At 37.0% G+C, this 12,218-nt stretch overlaps 1 protein-coding gene across 1 annotated transcript in view; it reads left to right on the forward strand.

Moving 5' to 3' along the window:
• The window catches only part of parp8 (poly (ADP-ribose) polymerase family, member 8), a 115,520-nt gene that overhangs the window by 81,020 nt on the left and 22,282 nt on the right, over window positions 1–12,218 (forward strand). Inside the window, exons 8-11 of the mRNA XM_022664905.2 lie at window positions 6,461–6,521; window positions 6,652–6,742; window positions 8,155–8,221; window positions 9,611–9,739. Coding sequence (XP_022520626.2) covers window positions 6,461–6,521; window positions 6,652–6,742; window positions 8,155–8,221; window positions 9,611–9,739 — 348 coding nt within the window. The remainder of the gene's footprint in view (window positions 1–6,460; window positions 6,522–6,651; window positions 6,743–8,154; window positions 8,222–9,610; window positions 9,740–12,218) is intronic.

The following is a 12,218-nucleotide window of genomic DNA, read 5'->3' on the forward strand; positions in this document are numbered from 1 at the left end:
TTGTTTACTTAACCGAATATTTTTGGTTGCCACATATTTACTGCATTCAAAGGATTTTGACTGTATCTTAATTATCTCTTTAAGCCCCACTTTACATAAAGTATGCCGTGATTCTTAGTGCCTCGTGGACTAATGCATGTGTACAATTTCTGATAATGTCACAACAATTTCGTAATGATGCACCTTCCCCTAGCATGACTGTCAGAATCCTAATAAAATTAATAATCAAATGATGCAAGAGGCTGCGTGCAGTCAGTTCTCTGATGAACAGTACCGCAGCAGTGTTGGTTTAGAGGTGTCTGGAAAAGTCTTTCTCACTTATAGACTGCTGTCTCATAATCAGCCTGTGGCAGTGCCGTTTTCACTTATGTTTACGGTGGTCCGCCACCAAAAATAATGAGCTTAATGCTGAGAAAGTGGTAATGTATTCCTGCTGGTCTGTCTCCAGTGAGTGCAGGCCTACTCTATTTCTGTTAGTCTCGCTGCTAATTAGGGGTGTGAATCCCTGGCATCAGTGACTCTTTAGGAGATGATTTAGTGTATCATGAAAGTTCAAGTTTCGTTATTTTATATGATGCAGGGAAATGTTTAAACTCTCCTTGTTTTTCATGTGATAAAATACTTAGCCTAGTTTACCATAGATTACTAACAAAAAATTGATTCATTTAGATTTAGTTATGAGTTGATGTGATTCAGTTCAGTGCTGATATGATTCAGTTTAAACCTAATTAACTGTTTTATGTTATTTGTTGCTTTTTGCTAAACTGCTTTTTTAAAATAATTTTATTTCTAATTTTTCCCATTTTCTGCCCAATTTACACGGCCAATTACCCAACCCACTCATTAGGACTCCCCTATCACTAGTAATGCCCCAACACACCAGGAGGGTGAAGACTAACACATGCTTTCTCCGATACATGTGAAGTCAGCCACCACTTCTTTTCGAGCTGCTGCTGATGCAGTATTGCCGAGCAGCATCACAGCGCGCTCAGAGGAAAGCGCAGTGTCTCGGTTCTGATACATCAGCTCACAGACGCCCTGTGCTGCAAACATCACCGTAGGAGTGATGTGGGGAGAGAGCGCCATCTACCCACCCGGAGGGAGCAGGGCCAATTTTGCTCCCTCTGAGCGCCAGCAGCTTGATGGCAAAGCTGCATCAGCGGGGGTTCGAACCTGCAACCTCCTGCTCATAGTGGCAGCGCTTTAGAGCGCTGGACCACTCAGCACCCCCGCTAAACTGCTTTTAAAACCCCAAACCGGAAAAGTTAAAAAACGAATGGAAAATGCAAATAAGTACAAATATATATTTACATATAAATTGTGGTTATCTATACTTAACTGGAATTATTATTTTTCAGATTACTTTTTACTTCTACTTCTTACATTTTCACACAGCTATCTGAACTTTCTACTGCTTAAGTTTTAATAAATAGCCTCGTAACTCCTATTTTATTTCAGCTTCATTTCATTTTCTTTCCGGTTTCTCGTCATTCAAAAATATAAAGCCTATCCAGATAAATCTCTCCATCCAGATCTGATTGTGATTGGATGAGAAGTATAAACACCCTATTTGTTTGTACCGTGATCCATCACTCCTGCACATATGAAGATGATCCGTGCAGAGACTCGAGAGAACTCAAGCCAAATGTCCCAACCAAGCTTCTTTTGTAATATACAGTATTTAGACTGTGCTTAAAAACATTATTTTTTTGTATGTGACTATATGCAGCTGAAACAGGGAGCCTAGTGCATTATAGTCATTATGGCTTTTAGAAAATGTGTTTTTAGGGGTGTGGGAAAGTAGTAGTAGTAGCACATTATAGGCTCCTGTGGTGCATCCTAAGCTTTTATTCTTTAATGGGATTTTTCCCCCTTACATTACTTTTACTTTTATACTTTAAATAGTTTTGAAACCAGTACTTTTACACTTTTACTTAAAGAGTACAAAGTTTGAGTTGATGCTTCACCTTTTACAGAAGTATTTTAAACCCTAGTATCTACACTTGAATGTGAACATTTTTGATACTTTTGCTCAATACAAGGTTTAAAAAATTAGCCCTATCTCAGATTATTTAAAAAATATATATGTTGTATATTTACAAAGAACAAAGAAATGTGGGTGCCAAAAATATAAAATATCATGGGTTTATACTGTCTACAATTAAATAACTATTTATTTATTATTTTTATTATTATTGTTTTATTTTATTTTTATTTTTTTTGCGTTTTCCAAACTTTTCTGATTTGTGGTTATAAAAATTCCTTCTGACCAAAACGTTTTAGGCACCAAAGCAAATTACACTAATCCATTTATCTCAGCAATATGAATGTTTTTATCTGAGAAAAGCGCCACAGAAAATACACTTTCTTCACTGAAATTCCCACAGGTGCCTTAAACATTTGTACAACACTATAACACAAAACACTTATATATATTATATAAGTGGGAATTTATTTCAGTAAAGAATAAGTGTTTTTTCTGTGGTGTGTTTTTTAGGTAAAAACACTCATATTGCTGAGATAAATGCATTAGTCTAATTTGTTGCCTTTGGTGCCTAAAACTTTTGCACAGTACCGTGTATATGTATATATATATATATAGGACTGAAAGGGGGTTATTCAGTCATAACAGTACAGGCTGAGTGTGCAGTGCAGTCAATCAAGCACTCATTCTCAAATACCGCCGAGTCAGTTGTGTGTATTTTGTGTTTCACAGTTATTGTCTTTCACTGTCGAGAGGTTTGGGATAGCAAGCTCTGCGAGTAACTGCGAACACTGGCTCTATGTGTGCTTTTATACCTGTCTCTCTCTCTCTCTCTCTCTCTGTTTTTCTCTCGTATTCTCTGTCTCTCTCATTCTTTCAACCACACACCTCTTCTAGTGAAGTAGTACTGGAATGAAATGATGCAGCACTGTTGTGTTCTCTCGCCCTGCACTTCCACCAAATATAGCGAAGCTTACTGTTCTCTGGAAAGAGTAAAATCATAAGCACACTGCACACATTCTGCAAGCACGCACTGTTAAAAATAACGGTGCTACAGAGGGTTTCCGTCAGCGATGGCATACAAAAAATATATTTTACTGTCCTGAAGAGAGAGCTATGTGTGTGAAGAATCTTCCCAAGAACCTTCTTCACTCACAGATAGGGCTGATATTATTTTTAAATTAATAAATGCACATTTCTAGTATTTTAATAAGCATTATTTACAGTATCTGTCACAGACTGATGTTCATTACAGGAAGCGTTACATAAACTGGAAATTTTTTAATTCAGATTTTAAGTCAGTTTTAAGTCATTCATTGTTATACTAAATGTCAGAATTATATATTTTATCGACCAAAATTAATAACGTATTGTAATTAGGGCTGTCAATGCCAAAGCATTAACGTGGGCTCTGAGTGGTCCAGTAGGCTAAGCACTGCCACTTGGAGAACAGGAGATCGCTGGTTCAAATCCTGTTCATGCAGCTTGCCATCGGCTACTGGAGCCCTGAGAGAGCACAATTGTCCTTGCTCTTTCTCCGGGTGGCTAGATGGCGCTCTCTCCCCTCATCACTCTAAAGAATGATGTTGATCAGCACAAGGCGTCTGTGAGCTGATGTATCAGAACAGAGTCGCTGCGCTCTCCTCCGAGTGCACTGTAATGCTACTCGACAATGCTGCACCAGCAGCTTAAAAAGAGTTCACATGTATTAGAGGAGGCATGTGCAAGACTTTAACCTCCTGGTGTGTTGGGGCATCACTAGTGATAAGGGGAGTCTTAATGAGTGGGTTGGGTAATTGTCTGTGTAAAATTGGGGAGAAAATGGGAAAAAAGTATATAAAATACATAAATAAAATAAATAGGTACATTAAAAAACTTTAACACATTTAATTTGGAATCAGTATCGTGTTATTATTATTTTTTTTTAACGCAGGTTAATTATATCTTCACGTTTGCCCCGCCCCTGCCCAACACGCAGTGCTAGAAAATAGAGGTGGCCACAAAAAATTTTGACACAATTTGAATGTGCTCACTTTTGTTGCCAGTGTTTTAAACATTAATGGCTTAGTGTGTTGAGTTATTTTGAGGCCACAGCAAATTTATATTGTAATACAATACATATCTTCAGTGTTGTCCCATGAATATATACAGCTCTGGAAAGAATTAAGAGGCCACTTCAGTTGATATTTATAGGTTTATGTTTGAGTAAAATGAACAATGTTGTTTTATTCTATAAACTACGGACAACTTTCCCCCAAATTCCAAATAAAAATATCGTCATTTAGAGCATTTATTTGCAGAAAATCAGAAATGGCTGAAATAATAAAAAAAAGATGCAGAGCTTTCAGATCTCAAATAATGTAAAAAAAAAAAACAAGTTCATATTCATTAAGTTTTAAGATTTCAGAAATCAATATTTGGTGGAATAACCCTGGTTTTAATGACAGTTTTTATGCATCATGGCACGTTCTCCTCCACCAGTCTTACACACTGCTTTTGGATAACTTTATGCCTTTACTCCTGGTGCAACAATTCAAGCAGTTCAGTTTGGTTTGATGGTTTGTGATCATCCTTCTTCCTCTTGATTATATTCCAGAGGTTTTCAATTTGGTAAAATCAAAGAAACTAATCATTTTTAAGTGGTCTCTTATTTTTTTTCAAGAGCTGTATATATAATAAAATATTTACAGAAATGTGTGGGGTGTACTCATGTTTGTGAGATACTGTATATTACTTATATAACAGTTTATATATCAGTTTTTAGTGTTACAGATATAATGATATTTTGCAGTTAAATGCTGTGTTTCCATTCTGTAGTTAACGCCCCGTTTTCCTGCTGTAGGAAGTTGGTAGCTCTATTCATTTGTGTTCCAATCCGCTGGGGAGGGGTATTTGGAAAGCTGCCAACGGGCTGAATAGTCATGTCATCAGTTTTGGTGTTGCTTCACACATCTCTGTGTGAGCTGCTGCTGCTGCTGCTGCTGCTGCTGCTGCTGGAAACAAAGATATGGGTTCTGTACTGAAAGTCAGACTGGGAGCACGGTCGTCTAAAGGAAATGGTATTATTCCACATTAGCTTTGAGAATGAGTGAATAATATGTCATATAACAGACTGATAATGGTGTTCTGTCAGCTTGTATTTATTGTGTTAGTGTAAGGTTTACATGAACCATGTGTTTTTTTTTATTTAAATTTTATCAGTGGTGTGCAGTGAGGCCCTTCTAACCCTTCAGAGAAGGGGTGACAATAAGTGCATGTAAATAATTACATAGTTTTTAATCAGGAAATATATATCATAGCTATTGTAAGTGTATGGTATGGAAGCCCATTCCCACCACCTAAAAAATAAAAATACTCCAGCAATTTTTTTATATTATTATTAAGTAAATTGCTATCTCAATATTTTGAGATACTAAGTCAATATTTTGAGATACTAAGTCAATATTTTGAGATATTATCTCAATATTTTGAGATACTAAGTCAATATTTTGAGATACTAAGTCAATATTTTGAGATACTAAGTCAATATTTTGAGATACTAAGTCAATATTTTGCAGTAGGGGTACCCATTGTATTCACTGCACGCCACTGGATTTTATATATCACAACATCTTACAGACAAAGTGAAATAAACAAGACAAAACAAAAAAAAAGGGTAACAGTCTAGCACACATATCATCGCTGTCCAATAAGAAAACACCCTTATCTCCAAAATAGCAACTTTACAGGAGAGAAAAAAAACCTTGTAAACTTTCAGTGGAAGTCAATCTAAAAAGAGTCTATTTCTGGTCATTTTGAAGAGTTTCTATTGGTCCGTTCATCAAGGAATTTTGGCACAGTGTAAGAGACAGTTTGTCTGTTCAAATTATGTAGTAAACCAAAAATCGACAAAAATGGAGATACTGTTTTTCATTGGACAGCGACGATATATATTAGGGCTATTTACATTAAATTAAACATTAATTTGGAACGCTCCGGTTTACATGTGCCACGCCCGCCCAACCACCCAGATTGTGTGCATGTTACACAAGGGGCTCGCCCGTATATGTGTGTGCGTGCGACTTTTGGTATCTTGCCAGACACAGTGAAACAGGGTTCCTTTGGACTCCCAATATGAGGTATATTTTTATTATACAAATTTAATTTCACAGGAGTCTATAAGTTAGCATGAACCATTTATATTGTATTAATCTAAGGTATGTATTTATCGTCTGGCTAATTTCCAGTTTGCTGGACATCAGTTCTCTGATGTCCATCCAGTGGAGATCAACAGTGAATGCACCCTGCAGCCATTTATACTGTAAATGATGTATAACGACTACATATTTGCTATGGGCTTAAATAAGGATTTTATCAACCTATGACTGAATACACTTCACATTCTTTCACACACAGAATACAATACAATGCACAAATCATTCAGATTCTGAACTAAGTGAACTAAATACCAATAAATTATGTTTTATTTTGTTTCAGGGAATATGGTGCAATTGATGATGTAGACATCGATCTACACATTGATGTCAGTTTCCTAGATGTAAGTATTTATGTAATTGTATAGGAACATGATAATTTATCATTCTAAATATTAATTATTAGTTAAATTAACTAAAGTTAATAGTAATAAATAGTTTATAATGTATTAATATATTTTCTTTGGTCTGCAGGAGGAAATTGCCCTCGCCTGGGATGTGATCCGGACGGAACCTGTTATCGTGCGTCTTCACTGCTCCCTCACGCAGTACCTAAATGGACCAGGTCAGATCTCTCTCTTTCTCTCTCTCTGTCACACACACACACACACACACACACACACACACACGCACACAGTGCCATTAGATCTCTTAGTAGCAGATCTAATGTAAATATTGTAATCTCACTGCTTTAAAGCAAGGTCAACTGATTGATTAATATTTTTTATTACATAAAATGTATTAGTAACTGAAAAAATATATGCAAGTAAAGATCTTATACATTAATCAGCAATAATATTCTAACCATTGATCATCTGGTGACAATGGCACCTATTAAAGAATAGGATAAACATTATATGGACAAAAGTATTGGGACACTTGCTTTCTTCTGATCTCAATGCTCAATAATCTGATGTTTGATGGAGGACTTTATACTAAATCTTAGAGCATTGCTATGAGGATTTGATTGCATTCATTGACAAGAGCATTAGTGTGGTCCAGATCTTGGAAAGTCACCAGCCCACCTAGCATCCTAACTTATCCTAGAAGTATTGGATGGAGCTCCACCATTCCAGAGAACACAGTTCCACTGCTCTACAGCTCAATACTCAACACCAGTCTTTATGTTTATCTCCTCTAGTGGAGTGTGGAGGGTGTATGTATTTGCATATCTGTATCAGCAATGGGTGCAACATCAAAAAAGTGTGTCCAAACACTTATAAACACTTTTTTGCCTTCATTTTGTTTGGTGATTGTAAGGCTTGGATGAAGCTGCTTGGCCATGGAAACTTCCATAAAGCTCTTTATGCTCTACTGTTATTGAGATGATCTGAAGGGCACATGAAGTTTGGAGGTGTGTAGGGATGTAGTGACTCTCTGAGCACTATGCTCCTCAGCAAATGGCTCAGCATGCATATATATCTTAATTAAATTATTTTAATTTGACCATTAGTGCCTAATGTGGTGTATTACAGATCACTTGTATCACTTTGCATTACTTATATGAAGCCCACCTTTTGAAATAAGATATTGTAAATTTGATAAATCAAACCAATGACTGACCAAAGACTAATCTAAAACTGGCATAGGCCTCTCTGCTGTAAAAAAAAATGAAAAAAGAAAATCGAGAATCGAATCGCATTGTGACCCTAAAATCTGAAATAAAATCGAATCGAGGATTTAGAGAATCGTGACATATATATTTATTAGAGACAGATTTAACTGTCCAATATTTATTTTACTCTAATCCTGGATATATGAAATGCATTATCTTGACTATTGTAAGTCGCTTTGGACAAAAGCGTCTGCCAAATATAATGTAATGTAATTATTAGTATCTTGACATTGTCGGTCATTCTGTTACAAATCTGACTGTCATAGAATAGAAGCTGACAGTGCATGAAGAGCAGTGTGTTTAACTCAGTTTTAATGCTGTTTAAACTGTGATATTGATTCTGTTCTGTACTTTTCCTGCAGTTCCCACCGTAGATGTATTTCAAGTGTCCACAAAAGACAGGTTCGGCCTGGGACATCAGCTGAAAAAGTATATATATTTATATATATATTTATGTACTACTTTTTTTCATAACATTCTCATTCTTCTTCATTGGGCCTCATTTTTCAAGCATCTTAGAGGACACATACTGATCTAAGATCAGCTCACAATAGTTATCTAATTCGTACACCCTGCACAAGATATGCTGTGAGGCTCTTTGCTGTCTGACACCCTGTAAACAGTCTATTTTTACACCTTGCGCCTGCGCCGTTTAAATCTACACCGAAGGCAAGGGGGTCTGGAAGTGAGGTGTGTTCAGGTAAATTTCTGGCGGTGGAAAACACTGCTAGTGGTGCTCCACTGACTGATTTGAACCCTGACAACAGTCAACGATCTTCACAAGGTTCATGAGGTTCATTGCTATCTTGGCTACGCGGGTGTGCCGCGCACACAGCAGTGCACAGACCCAACTTTTACATCAACAAAAAACAGAATACAAATTAAAATAACATTGCTGTTCTTGTAAATTAGCTGCTAGCGCATCTTCATAGCATGAAGCGCAGAAGCGCTGCACCGTTAATGAATGAATAAATAAATGAATGAAGTTACACTTATATAGCGCCTTTCTAGAAACCCAAGAGCGCTTTACAATTTACACATTTTACACACGCCATTTATACTCAGCACTCATTCACACACCGGTGAGAAGCGGTAGCCAAGAGCGCACATCGTACTCTCAACCGGAAACAACCGTCCACCTGGAGGACTGCATCGGGCAGGGTAACATTTACCCAGGACAGAGTGCCAATCCATATCTGGGCACAGTCATACATATATTTTATACACACAAAATCCTGTACAATACACATACATATACATACATATAAAAGTTAATTTAGAGGAAATACATATTTCTGGGCTTGTTAGAGTATCCAATTGACCTGATCTACATGTTTTTGGACTGTGGGAGAAAACCAGAGTCCCCGGAGAAAACCAACGCAGACATCCAGGGAGAACATGGAAACTCCACCCAGATAGGGACTTGAAACCAAGACCCCAGTGCTGGGCCACTGTGCTAGTTAAAATCCCGATCCGCCAAAGTCAGGGCACACCTGGCTCTTAAAGGGAGTGGCAAGTAACACACTGATTTATTTATCTATTTTATGTTACGCCCAAAACACACCCATGATTAATTAAGAGAATTGGTACATTCCTTTTGAGCATCTTAAGCTGCACAAGGCATAATGACTTCCCGTCATTATGATAGCAAAGACACACTGACGCCCTAAATAAATCATTATTCTTACTATGAGAAACTTGATAAATATGGCCTAGTGTAGCTTGAGACACTTTTGACTTAATAGTTAATAGTAATAGTGGATATTCTCTATAGCCACTATAGCTCATTTGTTATATTCCTTTTTGTTTTTTGAATAGAATAATGCAGACCTTTGTCACACAGCAGTGGAAGCATCATACTAAAGATAAGATCAACTGCCCACATAGCAAAAAGCAGACGGACAAGAAGGTGAAGTCTCCTCTGCACATCTTCTCCACTCTCCGCAGGTAAGAGCAATACTACTCCACCACTGCACAATCAGTTTCATTTCAGATTTCAGACACAGTTCACTATGTGACCACCTCTATGTTTCTACACCTATTCTCCATCTTTTTAGCTTCACTACGCTCTATATAGGAGCACTTCGTAGATCTATAATTATAGACTTTATTCCTGTATGTGTTTCTCTGCACACTTTATCTATATTAGCCTGTTTTTTAGTGGTAAGGACCACCACAGAGCAGCTATTATTATTATTATTTGGGTGGGGGGTTATTCAGCACTGATCAGCATGGTGGTTGTGTATTAGTAGTGTGTTTTGTGCTGGTACAAGTTGATTAGACAGCAGTGCTGCTGGAGTTTTTAAACACCACAGTATTACTTCTGGACTGAGAATTGTCCACCAGCAGCATTAAAGTTTAGATCGGGCCCAAAAAATGGGACCCGGCCCAAGCCCGCCCACGTTCTGCCCAAGCCCGCCCTGCCCCGCTGTCATTATGAGACATATTTATGAGCTTTTTAAACACATTTTTGGGCTGTTTTATTGAGCGTAATATGTTCAAAATAATGATAATTAACACTGCAACACCGAAGAAGCATAGACCTATTATTTAATTTTAAAAGAATTCTGTTTTGGAAAATAAAGCATAAAGGGATGAGGTGCTACAGACTAGTAGCTCTCCAGCCCAGAGGGTTGTTGAACCCAATTATTGCAGAACAGCTGATCTCAAAGCAGATAACCTCAGGAGGAAAGAAAGGAATTAATTAATTAATTAATTAAAAATAATAATAATAAATAAATAAATAAACTGCCCTGGCTAGTGAATTGGGAAATGCCCGGGAAAAAAATGCACTTATAAGGAGATAGGGAGCCCAAAAACAGGCAGAAAAACAAGAACAAGTGGAAACTAATGTCACGCTGAGCGCGACAGAGAGACAGGGGAGGAATGTAAACAAAAGCTCGCTAGGAAAACATTTTATTTATTTTTTTTCCATTAACGTTCATTATAGTTAAAACAACCTCACTGGCCAGATCTGGTCCCCGGGCCGCCTATTGCCGACCCTTGGACTAGAGGATGACCAGCACAAATTGTGGAGCAACAGATTCAGAGCTTCTGTCTACAAGGTCTATGAACTAGATAAATGCATCTATTAGAGTGGACAGTGAGTGGACACAGTGTTTAAAAACTCCAGCAGAAAAAAAAAAAAACATCTGTTCCTTTGTTAGAGGAAACATTGAAATAGAACTAATTACATGCACTAAAATTACATGCCAAAAATTTGGCGCATTCCTATAATTGACACCTGTGGTTTGACCACTTCTCTTCTCAAATTAAACAGTCTAAACATGTATTTTTCCTTGTGATTTTTACTGATAAGCTGAAATAGTTTTGCGTGGTGTGTGAAGATTCTCATCAGTCATTAACATTCATATCTTGTTGCTTTGGTTCAATCTTATTTTGATATCTTTTAAAAAATCAGTTGATCTTTAATGAATGCAAAATTGAAGACGGTTTAGATCTAAAAATGGAAAACATAATTATCATATAAAGCTGAAATTAAAGGGCACTTCTTTGAGCCACATTTTGCTTAACTTCACAACTTATACTCTCATAGTTGGTTTTAAATACTGTTAATTTTTAAAGATCCACACTCTACATTTGGGTTTGTTTTTGCACAAAAATGTGCATTATAACAGTGTATTTTTACTTCAGATAAAAAAAGACTATTATTAATACTGCTGTTTTTTAAAAGTCTCACTTCTGATTGTCTTATTCAATAAGCAGTATGGACTAAAGCATTTTTGAGTTAATCAAGATCATCATACGCGTCTACATCTGAACTGCTGTAGCTTGAATAGGTGGATATACAATGGCATGTCAAAAGTCATGGTATAGCAGTATGTTAATTGATCATTGATCAATGAGCGAGGCTTAATTCTGAATATTTCTGAAGTTCTATTGGTGTTTAACATTCCTCAATTCACAGTGTCACATGTTTACTGGGAATCTGTCTAGACAACAACATTTAAAATTGTTTCCATATCGGATATTGCAGCCAACATGCTCCTATGGGGCACACACAAGTAAAATGTGGACTAGGTGGGTTTTAGGTGGGAATGGGCTCTAAGTGGGTTTAAACATGTTTTTTTTTTTGACTGGGACCCAGTTGGACTTTAAATGGGCCTGTTATTACAGTCAGCCTTAATGTCACATGGGTCCACTCTAGTACCTATGTTTAACCCCACCTGATGTAGAGTTTTGATACTCTGCCCTAACCCGATCCAAGGCCTGACCCGGGTCGGGTCGAGATTTCCCACCATTTTTGTCGGGTCAGGCTCAAGAAAATAGTCTGTGATGTAGGCATCTATTTTTTAATGTTATTTTTATTTTATATTAAGATATGACGTGATAATCACAATAAAGCAAAGGAACAAATCAAACTGTGTTTTGAGTGCACAGTGCACACACCACTTTCTTGCACTTG

The sequence above is a fragment of the Astyanax mexicanus genome, chromosome 22 (genome assembly GCF_023375975.1).
Source record: "Astyanax mexicanus isolate ESR-SI-001 chromosome 22, AstMex3_surface, whole genome shotgun sequence".
Classification (NCBI taxonomy): Eukaryota; Metazoa; Chordata; class Actinopteri; order Characiformes; family Acestrorhamphidae; genus Astyanax; species Astyanax mexicanus.